This window comes from Labeo rohita, chromosome 24, assembly GCF_022985175.1.
Source record: "Labeo rohita strain BAU-BD-2019 chromosome 24, IGBB_LRoh.1.0, whole genome shotgun sequence".
Classification (NCBI taxonomy): domain Eukaryota; kingdom Metazoa; phylum Chordata; class Actinopteri; order Cypriniformes; family Cyprinidae; genus Labeo; species Labeo rohita.
The window spans coordinates 3,609,413-3,626,121 of record NC_066892.1 but is presented as its reverse complement, the minus strand read 5'-3'; the positions used below and the strand labels follow the sequence as shown (position 1 = coordinate 3,626,121).

The 16,709-nt window shown below is 29.5% G+C and overlaps 1 protein-coding gene across 1 annotated transcript; it reads right to left on the bottom strand.

Annotated features, from left to right (window-relative positions):
• Window positions 1-314: 314 nt before the first annotated feature.
• prr35 (proline rich 35) lies at window positions 315-11,658 on the bottom strand. The gene is made up of 4 exons (XM_051098644.1): window positions 11,573-11,658; window positions 9,117-9,190; window positions 2,828-4,364; window positions 315-1,400 (listed from the first exon to the last, which is right to left on the bottom strand). Exons 3-4 carry the CDS (start codon window positions 4,162-4,164, stop codon window positions 710-712), a joined length of 2,028 nt encoding a protein of 675 aa, XP_050954601.1. The 5' UTR covers window positions 4,165-4,364; window positions 9,117-9,190; window positions 11,573-11,658; the 3' UTR covers window positions 315-709.
• Between the last annotated feature and the right edge of the window lie 5,051 nt (window positions 11,659-16,709).

Below are 16,709 nucleotides of genomic sequence, written 5' to 3'. Positions count from 1 at the left end.
TTGCAAACAAATATATTAAATAAATAGTTGTAGTTCCTCGTCCTGTAACTGGACTCATTATGTACAAGGATTTTAATTATTCATGATTCACAAAATGATTTTGATCATTAAATCAGTGCATGTGTTTTTTCCTTCATATTTTTATTTTCTCCATCAGTTCTTTTTGGCATAAGGTGCTTCATTTTGATCTGTACTTGATTATTAGTATAGTATTTTCTTTTTTTGCAGTTTATTTTGTAAATGTTATAGTGCTTTGGGTTGGTTTTTTAAAAAAGTGTCTTATGCTCATCGAGGCTGCATTTATGTGATCAAAGTAAAAAATTAAATTGTGAAATATTTTTAGTATTTCAAATAACTGGTCTGTTTTGTAATATATTGTAAGATGTAATTTATGTCTGTGATGCAAAGCTGAATTTTCAGGATCATTACTCCAGTCTTCAGTGTCACATCATTTTGATAAGCTGTTTTGCCGCTCAAGAAACATTTCTGATAATCATAGATTTTGAAAACACTCCTCCTGCTTAATAATTTTACAGAAACGGTGATACTTTTTTATTTTCTGGATGTCATTTGTATGTCATTTTTGATCAATTTAATGCGTCCTTGCTGAGTACAAGTGTTCATTTCAAAAAAAGAAACGTAAATTCAGTCAAGTGTGTCCAAACATTTATCTGGTGGTGTGAATGATGTAGGTTCTTGTCCATGTTTGCTACACCATCGTGTCGGTGGTTGTTAACGGGCTGGTTGGACACAGCGTGTCCAGATGTTGAATGGACGACGGTCTGTTGGGTGTTTTAGAGCAGAGAAGGACACTTGAATCAGCTTCACACTTGGTGGTTCTGCTGTGCCACAGAGCTTCAGCCGTCCCGGGCCGAATCGCCAGCCCGGCGTCGGACAGCACCTCTGTCTTCACCATGGGCACCTGGGACGGATTCAGCTTCATCAGCACCTCCAGAGAGCACTTCTGCCTTTCTTTAACACCGCTTCCTCGTTCCACCTCATCTCTGTTGTATTTCCCATCCTCCTCTTCCTCGTCGTCGTCTTCCGTCTCAGAGCAGTTTTCATCTCCTGTGTCTTTTGTTTCTCCTAGAGTGTCGTTTGTCATTCCTGCCGGGTCTTTCTTGACGGATAGATCGAGCGGCCCTTCATTGGAGCGAGCCGTGCGCTCCAGCGCCTGTTGAATGTGCGACAACTCAGACCGGATCTTTCCCAGGTGCGCCCACAGGTGGCACTGCTCCGGCAGCGAGGCGGCACGCTGCTCCGTGTTCTGGTACTCCTGCAGTAACGTGCTGAAGTCCTGCAGGAGCGCAGCTGCCGGGTCGGTGTCTCTCTCCATTCCTCTCTGTCTCGCCTCCAGCTGATCAGACATATGCGGCGGGGACGAGACGTCACTGCGGGGGCTGTGAAAACACAGTTTAATTGTATCTAAATATCATTCATCAAATCTATCCTGAGCGTGTAGTACATAGAGAGAGAAAACACTCAAGCAAGACATACCAGATGCATCTGGTGTATATATTTATATATAGATGCAATGTATCTGGTATGTTTGTCTCTGGAAATCATAAAAAGCTGTGGTAATAGTTTCTAAAGAAATAAGCACAACTAGTCATGCTTTAGTGCTTTTCACCACTGGTAATTGGTGTTCTTAGGCTTTAACTGGTTTAACTGTGGTAAAATCACTGAAACAGACACTGTCAGATCTGTAGTTTAATGCTTTTTAAAATGGCAGTAAGAGCATGTCTAAAGACAATTTGCTAAAAATAAGACAATAAGTAGGTTATTATTGTATAAATTAAGGAATTAATTCATTTAAAACATTTATTATATATTAATTTAACATACACAATATATATTACATTTAAATTTCAACTTCATTTAATTTGAATTGAATTAACAGATAAATTTAATTTTAATAGAATAAACAATTCTTGCCTGTATAATATGCTAGAAAAAAATTTATAATTGAAAAAATTATAATAATGCACATAATTTATGTAAAATGTTAATAATAATAAAATTAGATCTATTTATAAATAAAAATATTAAATATATTTTAAAAATTATAAAAATCATACCTGTGTATATATAAAATAAAACGAAATTCATATAAAAACTATATAAGAATAATAAATATATAAGGGGAAAAAAAAAATATATATATAATTATTGTTATACATATAATTTGAAATATATATATATATATATATATATATAAAAACACACATATACATACATATATATATATATATATATGTATATGTGTGTTAGAAAAAAATATATAATTGAAAAAAAATAGCATTTATGTAAAATGTTAATATTATAAATAATTATATCCATTTGTAAATATAAAATATTTTACAAATCATATACATATATTAATATATTTATATATTATATAAACTACTATATAAAATATTTACATATAATATAATATAATAAAATAAAATACATATCATTTTATATACATTTATATTTTTATATATATATATGCTAAAAAAAAAATGTGTATTTGAAAAAAAATCATGTACAATTTATGTAAAATGGTAATATTAAAATTATTATATTTATTTATAAATAAATATAAAATATATATATATATATATTTTTTTTACATATATTTTTAATATATATATTTTTTAGATTTGATATTTTTTTTTAACAAATATATTTTAGAAATATATATAAATATAATTTGTTTTACAAATATATAATTTGCTATATATAAAATTATGTCATTACTTATTTATTATTTTTTTAAATATATTATATATTTTATTATTTACAAATATATATAAATAATATACAATTTGTATGATTGTCTTACCTGTTGTGAACAGGCAGCCTGCCGGACATCAGGGAGGCAATGGATGTAGATTTGTGAGCATTTTTCAGAGAGTCGAGAGCAAACTCAAGCGCCGGTTTCTTCTCTCCAGGTGCACCATGGGAGTCCAAGGACGCCGCTGTCCTCTTCAGACCTTGCTCTCTGATAAAGGAACCATCCTGCGGCCAGCCGGCCTTCCCTTCCCTCGACCGTATCCTCTCCTTTACACCTTGGCTTGGTTCTGGAGAGGAACAGGTGGGCGACACCCAGGCCGCGGGTGAGGATGTGGGCCGCAGGGCCGGGACCTTCCACAGGTTGAGCTTGGAAGGGTACGAAGGGGCCGGCAGGCCTACGGTTGGTGGTTTGATGAGCTTTCCAGTCTCAGAGGACGTAGAGGAAGGTGTCGCTCCGAAGGTGTGCTCGCAGAGGAAAGGATAATACAGGTGAGGAGGAAGTAAAGGACGCTCCGAGTGTCTTTGCGCATGGGTTGATGCCAGGAACGGCAGCGGTGTGGTAGTGGTCGCCGTACTTGCAGGTAAGCTAAGTGCTGGATTTAGGTACGAAAGGAGTCCGGGAGCCAACGGGTATCCAACGCCGAGCAAAGACAGATTGAAACCTGGTGTTTCAGGGCATTCGATTTGACCCGTTGACGCCGGTGGAGGATAACAAGGCAGAGAAGATGCCACCGGATCCGATTTGGGCTTCGCACCAGATGTTTGATTGCTCAAAATGCGCCATTGCTCTGAAAGCAATGCCGCCGGTCCAGACAAACATGTTTTGGACAACCTATAGTGTCTCAGTTTTGACTCAACCTCAACCGAACGTGCTCGCAAAAGTTGCTCTTCGAGCGAGAACACATCAGCCATCACAAGTTCGGCTTCTTGCTTTGATCGCTTGCTTCCTCTTGAACACGTTTCTGCAGATTCGGGACTCATAACGCTTGATGTGTTTGTCTCCACCACCTCTTCGTCTTTCTCCGCTTCCCTTTCGGATTCTGCTTTCTCACCGTCCTCCATACTCGCCGCCGAATGTGAGGGCTCGTCCGACATCGCGACCCGCTCTGAGTGAACCTTAGCTGGGCTACGTGAGCGAACGCCGCCCTGCTGGAGCCGGAGCTGGTCTTTTTTATACGGCCAGTCAGACTCGATAAGCAGCGACAGGGAGTTCTTGCACAGGCTGTACTTCATGTGGTTGTACAGGTGTGATTTCTCCATGCATGTGAACGGACACTGGAAGCATTTGTAGTTGTAGGGTTTGCCCCATGGCCGTGGGATGTAGTGCGGCTTTTTGGGCTTGCGTTCCTTGTGTTTACAGCCCATCTTACAGTCGTCCTTCGACATGGTGTGATACAAAAATGGTCACAAAATGGGTTTTTCTCAAAGCTGGATGTCTAAGGAGCTTGTGCGCTTGTAGTTATGTGCGTGTTTGAGGGCAGGTTTGCTTTGAGTGTGCGTTTGTTTGATGAATTGTGTTTGTAAAGTTGAAAACTTGTATTTGCTCAGGACTGGGATCATGTAGGAAAGCAGCCATCAGATTTCAGCTGTTGAGAAAATCAAGAAAAAATATTATTAAACTTTTGAAAATAAAATCTTACTAATTATTTAAAATATTATTGCTAATTGAATAATATTTTAAATTATATTTAATAATCTAGAATAATATTAAATATTACTTTAAATGAATATCTTTAGTTTAAGATGTTAAACAAATGATTTTAACAATTTAATAATATTTTACATTATTATATTCAATAATTAAAATCATATTAAATGAAATATTACTTTGAAAATCAATAATCCATAATATTTTAAATTATTGTATTTAATAATTTTGAATGTTACAGGTAAAGAAAATATTATTGTAATAATTTAATAATGTTTTAAATAGTAAATCTTAGGAAAAATTCCAAGGCACTTCTTCTAGTACAACAAATTAAAAAGCCTTATATTTGGACTATTTGGACATTAAAATAGTTAGAAATAGTTTGTTTTTAAACCATATTATTAAACCGAATTATATTACTTTATTAATTTGATAATATTTAAAATTATTGTATTTAATAATTTTGAATAATGTTACAGGTAAACAACATGTATTTCTAGTAATATTAAATATATATATATATATATATATATATATATATATATATATATATATATATATATATATATAAATTTACTGTATATATTGTATATATATTAAAAAAGCTTCATATTTGGAAACTGAAATAGTTTAAATAATTTCAGTTGAAATATTATTAAATAAATTATTATTTTATTAATTTAATAATATTTAACATTTTTGTATTTTATAATTTTTGAATATTACTACAGGTAAACAAAATCTACTTCTAATAATATTCTAAATTATGTTTAATAATTTAAAATACTAAACAAAGACAGCAATACAAATACAATATTACAGATAAGCAATATATTACTATTTTAATAATTTAATAATTTTTAAAATAGTAAACAGTAGGGAAAATGTCAAGGCATACACTTCTATAATTTTTTTAAAGCCTTATATTTCGACATTAAAATAGTTAAAAAAGAATTTAATTTGAAAACATAAAGTAAAATGTTATTACTTTATTAACTTAATAATATTTTAAGTTATTGTATTTAATAATTTTTTCAAATTATTACAGGCAAACAAATTGTACCTCTAATAATATTCAAAATTATAATTTTATAATTTAAAATACTAAACAATGAAAACAATAGAAATAAAATATTACAGGTAAACAAAATATTATTATTTTAATATTTAATAATATTTTAAATAGTAAACGTTACGAAAAATGCCTTAAAAAGCCTTATATTTGGACATTAAATTAGTTACAAATAATTTCAGGTGAAAATATTATTAAAAAAAATGTTATTACTTTATTAATTTAAGAATATTTTTAATTGTTGTATTTATTAATTTTGGGTAAACAACATTTACCTCTAATTATATTCAAAATTATATATTATAATTTAAAATATTAAACAATATAAAAAATAATCTGTTTTCAGGGTAATATTTAATTTAATATTTAGAATCAGATATAACAGATTGTCGAGTAAAATGGAAAGAACTTAATTTTATTAATTAGTAATTGGCTGGATTTTACAAAGTGTAAAGTGGTTGAAAAATAAAAGACTTGATGACTTCAGAAAAGTCACTTAGTCATTTTTACATCATTTTGATAGAAGATTGCAAACACGCACGGATGAATCGTTCGTAATGAGCCCTAGAAAGTGTTGTAAGAAAGCAAATATCAGTCAGGTTTGATTTCACATAGACTTTAGCAAAGAGAAGAGATGATAAGAGACGTTTTGGTTTTCTCAGAAGTGCCGAAAGTCCTCTATCTGCCACCTTTCATTACGTTGAGCGCTGCAGCGGCGAGGTGTGTGTGTGTGTGTGTGTTTCTGGAGGCGGCTGCACCTGTGCGCGGCTCTCATGTTGACTGTAGTATTTACAGCAGGACCCTGAAGGTCAGCTGTAGGCACATCCTGACAAAGGGCAGAGGGACGCGAGGCTGCCCGCGTGTATGTGTGTTAATGAGAGATTGGCATCGCGCCCGCGGGGCATCGTTAGCGGAAGAATGTGGGTCAAGGCAGATTGACTGCTCTTTTACCCGCTCTATCAGTCCGTCCACGAACGTCATCTGTCTCTCAAACATTACACCATATCTCGTCATTCCTGTGGAGGTTTTTATCTTTTACAGCCTCTTTACACTTTCTTTGTCTTCTACAATCAAAGAAAGAAGTACTTTTATCCTACAGTTTGAGTGAATCAAACTTAATTCCATTTTTTTCTTCCTAAAAAATTCAAATGCATGCCTGAATAACTGTATTTTAGAGATTTACTTTATCAAGTCAAGAGATTTCTTTCATTTTATAGCACTTTTCACAATTGTTTTGCAATTCTAATGCAATTTTAATGCAAAATTATTACATAAAAGCATGCTTTAAAGTCTCTAATTAACAAGCCAAAGTTAAAAACTCTGTAGGTAATTTGTTACATTAATTTAAGTGTACTGATTAAATTGTATTTATTTTTTATTGTATTTTTATATTTTAGTTTTTTTCTGCTTATTTTAAAGTTAGTTTTTATAGGGCAAAAAAAAAATCTTTATTATAACAGATATTTTATTGACAGATGTTTCTTAATGAAAAAGTATTAATTTCATTATATTATTTGTTTTATTTTTTTATTTTTTTTGCTTATTTTAATGTTTTTATAAGGCAACCAAAAATCTTTTTGTTGATCTAACAGATATTTTATTGACAGATATTTCTTATTGAAAAAGTATTTATATTTACAGTAAATATACATAAACGTTTTAAAAGCATCTAAAAAATATATTTTTTGTGTATTTTGAATGTTTTTACATATGATTCATTGTATTATTTATATTTTGTAATTCTGTTCTGCTTATGTTTTTATTTTCATTATATTATTTATATTTTATTTTTATTTTTTTGCTTATTTTAAAGTTAGTCTTTATAGGGCAACAAAAAATCTTATATTTTGTTGTTCTGACTGATATTTTATTGACAGATATTTCTTAATGAAAAAGTATTTATATTTACAGTAAATATACATAAACTTACTTTTAAAAAAATCTAAAAATGCTTTAATATAATTTTAATGTTTTACATATTGTGTATTATATTATTTATATTTTATATTTTTTTTGCTTATTATTATAATGTTAGTTTTTATAGGGCAACAAAAAAATCATATTTTTTGTTGCTCTGACAGATATTTTTGAAAGGTATGTCTTAATGAAAAAGTATTTATATTTACAGTAAATATACATAAACTTACTTTTTAAAAACATCTAAAATATATTTTTAATATATATTTAAAAAAAATTAAAAATATTTTAATTATATTTTTTATATTTGTAATGTTTTCTGCTATTTTAGCATGAGTTTTTATAGGGCAAAAAAAACTATATTTTAATAGATATTTTATTGACAGGTATTTACAATAAATATACATAAAATTACCTTTTAAAAAACAAAAATATAATATATTTTTAATGTTTTTACATTTTTTTTTCATTAACAGTTAACAATCTTAAGTCTGTTAACACCCTAACAGGAGCAAAGATTATATAAATACATATAAATATAAAATAAAATAAATATAATACTATATAATATATAACATCTTAGAATTTTATTTAAATTGACTTATTCCACTTACACTTCTATTTTAATAGAAAAGAACTGAAACAAAACTATTGTGCAACTCAAAACTATTTAATTAGCAACATTATTTTTTTCTACACTCTTTCAGAAAGGACTGACTGAACTGTAAGTTGATGCAATTCAACTAATAATTTTTTATTATTAATAAAAGCATTAAGAACATGGCACAGTGAAAGCAATTAAATTATGGCATAATTAACAGAGAAGATATCACTCAAATGCTTCTCTGTTATGATAAAAATACTCTTTATTCTTGATTATTTATTATTAGCTCCTGGCATTTTGCTTTGGGTAGAAAGAGAGAAAAAAAAAAAAGCAAAGAAAATGAAGAAATGCGACGGATTACAGGCAGGAAATGAAGGGGAGGATGAAATGTCCCGCTGTGAGGCATGAGTTTTGGTGCTCGTATCTCGAGGTGTTGAGACGATGAGAGCCCGAAGTCATTTCGGTTTAACAAAGACGAGTGGCGATGAATTTCACCAAACTTTCATCTATTACAGCACTCAAAGAAAGAATGAAATCACATCTGCAATGATCTGCCGCAGTCTGTCTGTCTGCAAATCCTGCCAGTGTTTTGCATGCTATAGATAATTCACAGGAATGCTGTTTGTTTTGGTCATTGCGGTTATGTTTCCCCCTCCTCGACCCGTTCTCTGGTTTTAACTGGACATCAAACGCTGCTGTTAGCGTTAATCAATAAAATTATTTTAGAGTTGTTCTCACTGCGGGACATTCTTTGTGGTCTGTCAGTTTTAAGGCCCTCAGGGTTTGATCAGATGCCGGCCGATGACACTCGCATGAACACGCTGATCGTTGTGTTAAATATGTATTGTCTCGTTTAAATAGGGACGCTTGCTAAAAGCATCGACGTACACACAAACCCAGTGCAACAACAACGAACAAAACGGATGATTGATTGATCGGAAAGCAATTTGTCTGTCTAATAAATATTGGCATTTAATGCATTTTAGAGTTTTAGGTGATATTAGATCATTGCTTTGGTTGTTTTTGTGTGAAGCGCATGTGAAAGTGTTGCAATTTTGTGCGGTCGGTGTGTGTGTGTGTGTGTGTGTGTCTCGTACCTCCACAGTAGCTCAGCAGAATGAGTTGGATCGTGATGCATGACGTTTTCTGAATTTGACTCTTGATGAAGGATCTAGAAAATAAACAGTATTTAAAAATATATGTATAATTTCAGCTTTGACTGTCATATTTGATTTAAAAAAAAAGTATTAAAATGTAATAAAATCAATGCAAAAAATGTGCAAATGTCATTCTAATCTAACTGATTAAAAAAAAAAATTAATTGTGAATTTTATTGTTATTTTTTCATTTAAATACGTGTAATGATAATAAAAAAATAATAATTTAATTATTAAAATTAATTAAAAACAACAAGGCATTATTTAAAAAAAATCCTGTTATATTTTAAAGTTTTCTTAATTTGACTCGATGAAGGGTCTAGAACATAAACAATATTTAACATAAATTTCAGCTTTGACTGTCATAAAACTTAGTCAAAATTGAATAAAAAATTATGTGAAATGACAGTGTCTAATATGCAAACATCACTCTAATTGAATTGATTAAAAATACATTTTAATTGTTCATTTTATTGTTAAATGTTAATTTAAATACATGTAATAATCATAATAAAATGTAATTTAATTATTAAAATTAATTAAAAACAAGGCATTATTTTAGAAATTCTGTATTTTTAAAAAAAAACAATTTGTGTGTGATTTCACATGTATTAACAATATAATAAAGTTTATTTTGTATTTTATGTCTGAATTTACAGCATCCTTTTGGCTTGTGACGCATGAAGTTTTCTCAGTTTTCTCTCTTGATGAAAGATCCAGAAAATACACTATATTTAAAATAATTTCAGCTTTAAATGTCATATTTGATTTTAAAAATTAGTCAAAATGTAATTAAAAATAATATTGAATGACAATGTCTAATGTGCAAACGTCACTCTATTTTAATTGATTAAAAATATATATTTTAATTGTTAATTTTATGGTTAAATATTCATTTAAGTACATGTAGTAATAATAATAATAATAATAAAATTTAATTTAATTATTAAAATTAATTTAAAACAAGAAGGCATTATTTGAAAAAATCCTGTTATATTTTTAAAAGCCATGGTTGTCCAATTGTATATGTATTAGCAATATAATAAAGTTTATTTTGTATTTTATGTCTTAATTTATAGCATCCTTTTGGATCATGATGCAAAAAGATTCACAATTAAATTCTCAATTCTCAATTAAAATTTTTCAATTAAAATTAATTTCAGCTTTGTTATACTTGATTTAAAAAATTAGTCAAAATTTAATAAAAAATAATGTTAAATGCAAATGTCACTAATTTAATTGATTAAAAAAGTAAATTTGATTTGTTAATTATTAATTTAAATACATGTAAATAATAATAAATGTAATTTAATTATTAAAATAAATTAACAGCAAATCATTATTTTAGAAATTCTGTTGTATTTTTAAAAGCCAATTTCATATGTATTAGCAATATAATAAAGCTTATTTTGTATTTTATTTCTTAATTTATAGCATCCTTTCAAAGAGTCTGGATCAAGATGTCTCTTTAAATTTTAGTAAATATTATAAGGGCTGATTTATTTATTTATTTATTTTTTGCATAGATGCATACTGTCCCATAAAAAGCTGTTAATGTCTATAGAAAAAGATAGAGTTCGTTACAAGTTGACCTTATGTGGGGTAAGTTGTCACAGTGGAACCTGCCATTAAACAGCAGATATTTATAGCAAACTTTAGATAGAAAAAACAAATACGAAAAGCAAAACGATCAATAATATAAGATAACAAATACTGTACTTAATTCAGTGTCATTTCAACATTTGAAACCTATGTGACAACTTGCCCCAATATAAATCAGACAATGTGGCCTGACCGTTTTATGTTTAAAAAAAGAAAAAAACTGTCTTAAGACCACAGTTTTTGCTTAAAACTTACTTTCGTAACTCTACTTTGTATTTCAAGTGTAGCTTAAATGTCTTCAGTTGTTCACAAATTGCTTATTACAAAATTTGACAAATATGGAATTTTAGTTTTGTGCATAGAATTCACAATGATTCTATTTTAGGACAGTTTTGAACTTGAAAACAAACACTCAAACCACTTCTGTGCATTTTTTTTTAACTTTTGTCTCAAAACCTTATATATTAAAAACACACATGAATCTTGTGAATGTGAATTTTACACGTTAAGTAGCATGCAATGCATCATCTATTAAATGGATTGCATATTTTACCATGCAATTATCTTAATATCACATAATATCCCATACAGCTTCTTTTCAAAAAAGTAGATCCGTACGTTTTTCACTGGATTCGTCTCAGTAACTCTGATGCACGCCGCTGCAATCGAGATGTTCGAACACAGAATGACTTCAGTTACACATCGCAATCACACTAACTACACGTAAAGTGCTTAATCTGCTCTAAACTCTTACGTCATAATAACTTTTATCTGCAGATAATGGCTTGGCTTACCTGCTGCGCGTCTGTGTCATGTTCCGTTCCAGAGGCGGCCGGTGATGTGCGTTCGGGTGTTTTATGAGGGGAGAGCGATGCATGCGCATACACACACACTCATACACACATGGATGAACAAGAGAGAGAGGCAGATATATATATTCTCTAGGAGGGATGCCTTGGGGCAGTACAATCAGGCACAGGCCCCTCCTGCCTCCCCTGCTATTGGCACAAGCTCAAGTGGGTCCAAATTAGGAAACTGGCCCGGTACAGTCCATTAAGGAGAAGTCGAGACGCTTCAGTCTTGCTGTACTGGGACAGTTTGCTTAATTGGGCCGGAGAGCAATTTAAAGTCGCTGATGGAAACTTGAGCAGCCTTATCGCAGCACTTTATGGACTTGTGTCTGAGCTTAGTTTCAGTTTAGTGTGTTTTATTGGCATAGCAAGGACCTGTATATTTGTATTGCCAAAGCAGTGCAAATGTTGTGATGCAGAGAAGTTTTAGTAACAATTAAAATAAATCTTTAAATTAAATTAAATTAATTTAAATTAATTAAATGCCATAAAAATGCCTAAAATGCTCTAAGCAGTACAAAAAAAGTTGAAAATTAAAACAAATTAATGCAGAGGTTTATTGACATAAAATAAAAATTAAGTTAAATTAAATTAAATTAAATGTGACCTAAAAATGCCCTAAGCAGTACAAAAAGGTTGTGACAATTTTAACAGTTAAAATAAATTAATGCATAGAAGGATTGTTGACAATTAAAATCACACTTTTAAATTAAATTAATTAAATTAAATTAAATTTAAATTTAATTAAATTAAATATTTATCCAAAACTGTGCAAAAAGCTTAACTAACAATTTCAAAAACATTTAAATTAAATTACATTTGTTAATTAAATTAATTTTAATTTTAATTTTAATTAAATCTGGCCTATAAATGCCCTAGGCAATACAAAAAAGTTGTGAGAATTTTAACAAATGAAATGAATTAATGCAGAGAGAAAAATTAAATTAAAATTAAGTTAAATTAAATATTTTTCCAAAACCGTGCAAAAGCTTAACTAACAATTAAAATAACATTTAATAATATAACGTTTTCATTATTTTATTTTATTTTATTTTATTTTATTTTGTGTAAAGCAGTGCAAAGAAAGTTTTGGTAACAATTAAAATAAATCTATTTAAATGGAATTTAAACAATTTAATACATTTAATTAATTAATTTTTAATATTAATGTGAACGTTTACTCAAAAATAAAAATTGTAAATAAGTATTGCCCAAGGCAGTGCAAAAAAAGAACATTGTGTTGTGAACATTTAACATAAATTTGACATTAATGTGATTAGTTTATTTATAAATAAAATAAATTTCAATTAATTAAATATTTCCCAAAAACAATGAAAATAAAACTAAAAATGGAATGAAATAAAATTAAATACATATTTATTTATTTATTTATTTATTTTTTTTGGAATACTTTTTTTATAGGCACTTCTTTTAACAGGAAAAAAGCAACATGCATATGTAAGGTATAAGGTAAATATAGTTATAACAATTAGAAAATGAAATAACTATATAAGTGAACAAATCAATACGTAAATGAAGAAGGATATAAAATTAAATACATATTTAATATGAAATAAAATTAAACTTGTTTAATTAAAAATTTGATTTATGCTGATTTATTACTAATATACAATACAGTGCAATTTAAATTTTTTACACTAATGTAATAATTTACTCAAAAAATAATTATGCTAAAAAAAAAAAAAAAACATCTGTGTGTGGATCGACTTGAAGGTGAATAAATGCTTCATTTTTGAGTGAACTATTTCTTCAGTTGAACAGGAGTGAAATTTAATGCCACCGTCTTTACGGACTTCTGTCTCTAACTCTCTCTGCATTCGCGGTTTGACCCAGTTTGTGTCTGTAGAAAAGCATAAAGCTGCAGAATCAAGTTTTAATGTGCACTGCTAACAGTGCATGACAGATCGGTAAATAAAGGCCGGCCTCCATCAATCATTCATCACATATATGTGGTTTGGATGGAGAAAGCTTGAAAGTAGTGATGAAAAATAAGCTTTCTGAATAAGGACTCCAGTTCTCCATATCGTTGAGATGTTTCAGTCCTGTCCTCATCAGTGTTTTTGTGGTCAGGTCTGTCTGTGGTTTTCCAGCGTAATGCAGTGGTTTCTCTCCACAACCTGCATAATTTAATATCTTTAACACAAACTAGCCACAAAATTCACTCACGACTGCAATAGTTAAAAACGACATCTCTGCGAGAATTTCATGAATTGTCTCTGAGGAAACAGATACGATGGTTGATCTTGAGTACAGTAGTCAAAAAAGGCCTTGATGCAAATAAAATAGTTTAAAAAACATGAAGTGACTTACAAATAAGAATAATACAACTCAATTATTTTACTGTTTTAAGAATTTTGTCTTCTACAAACCAAGTTAAAATATTAACTTCGATCAAGAAAGCTCTGAAATTCTTTGCATTTTTTGTATGCAACCATGTTTCTGGTACGTTAAATGTTTTTTTGGTTTAATGGGGAATTAGCGAATGTCATCAGATCACCGAAGGATCCCGGTGACCGATATGTGACAGGCGGAGAGCGAGCGAGCGGGTGATGGTTTGTGAGTGTTTATGAGCACAGGTCCTTTGAGAAATGTCAGTGTGTTTGTAGGGGGGGTTGAGCCCTTCCTGGAGGATCAGGCGTGCTGTCAGACACACGAGAGGAGATGAACTGTGACAGCGTGATCCGTAGGGCCTAACCATCTGTAGAAATAGAGAGAGAGAGAGGAGGGGGAGACTGAGAATGACAGAATAAACTTATGACTTATCGGTGAAAGAGAGAAACCTCTGCTTCTGTTATGGGCAAAATATAGGCCGTTTATGAGGATTTTTATCACTGACTCAGCGTAGTCACATCATAGGTTTGTATTAGTATTTTGATTTTAGTAATTTTTTGTTTTTTTGTCATTTATATTATATATAGTATATAGTATAGTATATATAGTATTATTACTGTTTTTTAAGTATGTCTGTAAAGTTTAAATTAATACTTATTTATATATTTACAGTCAAGCTAAAAATTATTCAGATACCAGCTCTATTTTTTTATTGACAGATAAAATTAAATAAAATTAAATTAAATAAAATTAAATTAAATGACCTAAAATGACCTAAAATGCCCTAAGCAGTACAAAAAAAGTTGACAATTTTAACAATTAAAATAAATTAATGCATAGAAGGTTTGTTGACAATTAAAATCACACTTTTAAATAAAATGTCTTATATAATTTTTGATATATATATATATATATATATATATATAATTTTTTTTTATTTATTTTTTTAATAGTGGGTGCAGGATAGCTCTATAGTTCTATAGTGCACTATAGTTCATTTATGTAAGTGAGGATAGCAAAATGAAGTAATGAACTTACTTAGATTGCTAATGAACATCAATTTTCACATCTTTAAGATTTAAAAGAGACACTAAAATAGAGAATTTATTGCTTTATTATATTAAACCTATGACCTGGAGATGAAAGAGAGAGACTGTTTTTTTTGTTTTTGTCATTTTTTCATAATGTCATTATTATTATTATTTAAATATGTCTGTAAAGTTTAAATTAATTTACATAATACAGTCAAACTAACAATTATTCAGACACCAGATATAATTTTTGATATTTTTTTACTAGTGGGTGCAGGACACTATAGTTTTATACATTTATGGAAGTGAGGATAGCAAAATAAAATAAACTGACATATTATACCCAAAAATCCTTCATACACTCATATAGAGACAGAATTTATTGCTATATTATATTAAACATGTGACTTGTAGATGAAAGGGAGAGACTCTGCTTTTGTTATGAGCAAAATATAGGGTGTTTATGAAGAATAATTCACCCAAAAAATACATTTTTGTCTTTGACTCACCATAGTCACATCATAGTTTTTTTATTTATTTATTTTATATTGTTATTTTTGTATTTTCCATTTTATTTTTTTAGTTCTTTTTAATTAAATGACAGTAGTTTTATTATTTTTTATAAATTTATTAAATATTAAATTAATATTAAAATGTATTCATTAATAGTTATTTTATTACATATGACATATGTCGACCTACCAATTACTTTTCTAACAAAATGAAGATCAATTTTCACATTTTTAAGGTTGAAAAACAAGACACATTATATGAAATTACTATATAATATTACTAATGACTTACAGGTAAAAAGAGAGACTCTTACTTTGTCATATGTGCAAAATATAAAGTGTTTATGAGGAATAATTAGTCACTTAGTCATTTACTCACTGACAGCAGTTTGTAGTGTCATTTAATGAACTACATTAACAAAATCATAATAAAAGATATTTATGTGAACTATACATTATATTTAATATCTCACAAACTCATTTGATAGATATCAAAGGAGGAATAGACTCAAATTTTATTTACAGAAATTGAAAAAAAAAAATTACTTTCCTACTATTTTTGTTTTGCTTTCTATTACATATATCTAAAAATTCTTAGATCAAGATGCATTTAATTGAAAAATGACACATATTATTATTTTGTTTTTATAAAAACTTTTTTGTTTTTATATATTACAACCAAGACACAATATCTTGTCATTTTGCTTCTAAAGAAAATGTATCTTGATTTAAAAATGCTTAGATGTAAAACAAAAATACTCAATAATAATTTTTTTTTTTTTGTGGTGCATGACTGTAAAATACTAATTCATGAGGTGCTTTAGAGAAAAAGATGCAAATCTCATGTGTATCTCCTGGACTTTAAGTAGAAATGTGTCAGACTGTGCTCAGTTTTGTCAAAACAAGCCTGCAAGTCAAAAGTGAAGACTGCAATTTAAACCCAAGCATTTCTTGAACACATTAATTTTATAGTTTCTGTTCTCTTGCTGCAAGTCTCATTTGTGTCTTTGTTTTATTTCTCCTAAAAAAACATCTGAAACAATGTAGTTAAATGAAACGCCTCCTGAGTCTCCTGAGCTATGAAAGAGCATCTTCTGAGCACTTTTTTTTTCCACAATATTTGAACCCTTCCACTGATTCATGAGTGTGTGTACCGGAAGATAATGAACTGTATTTCTGTGTGTG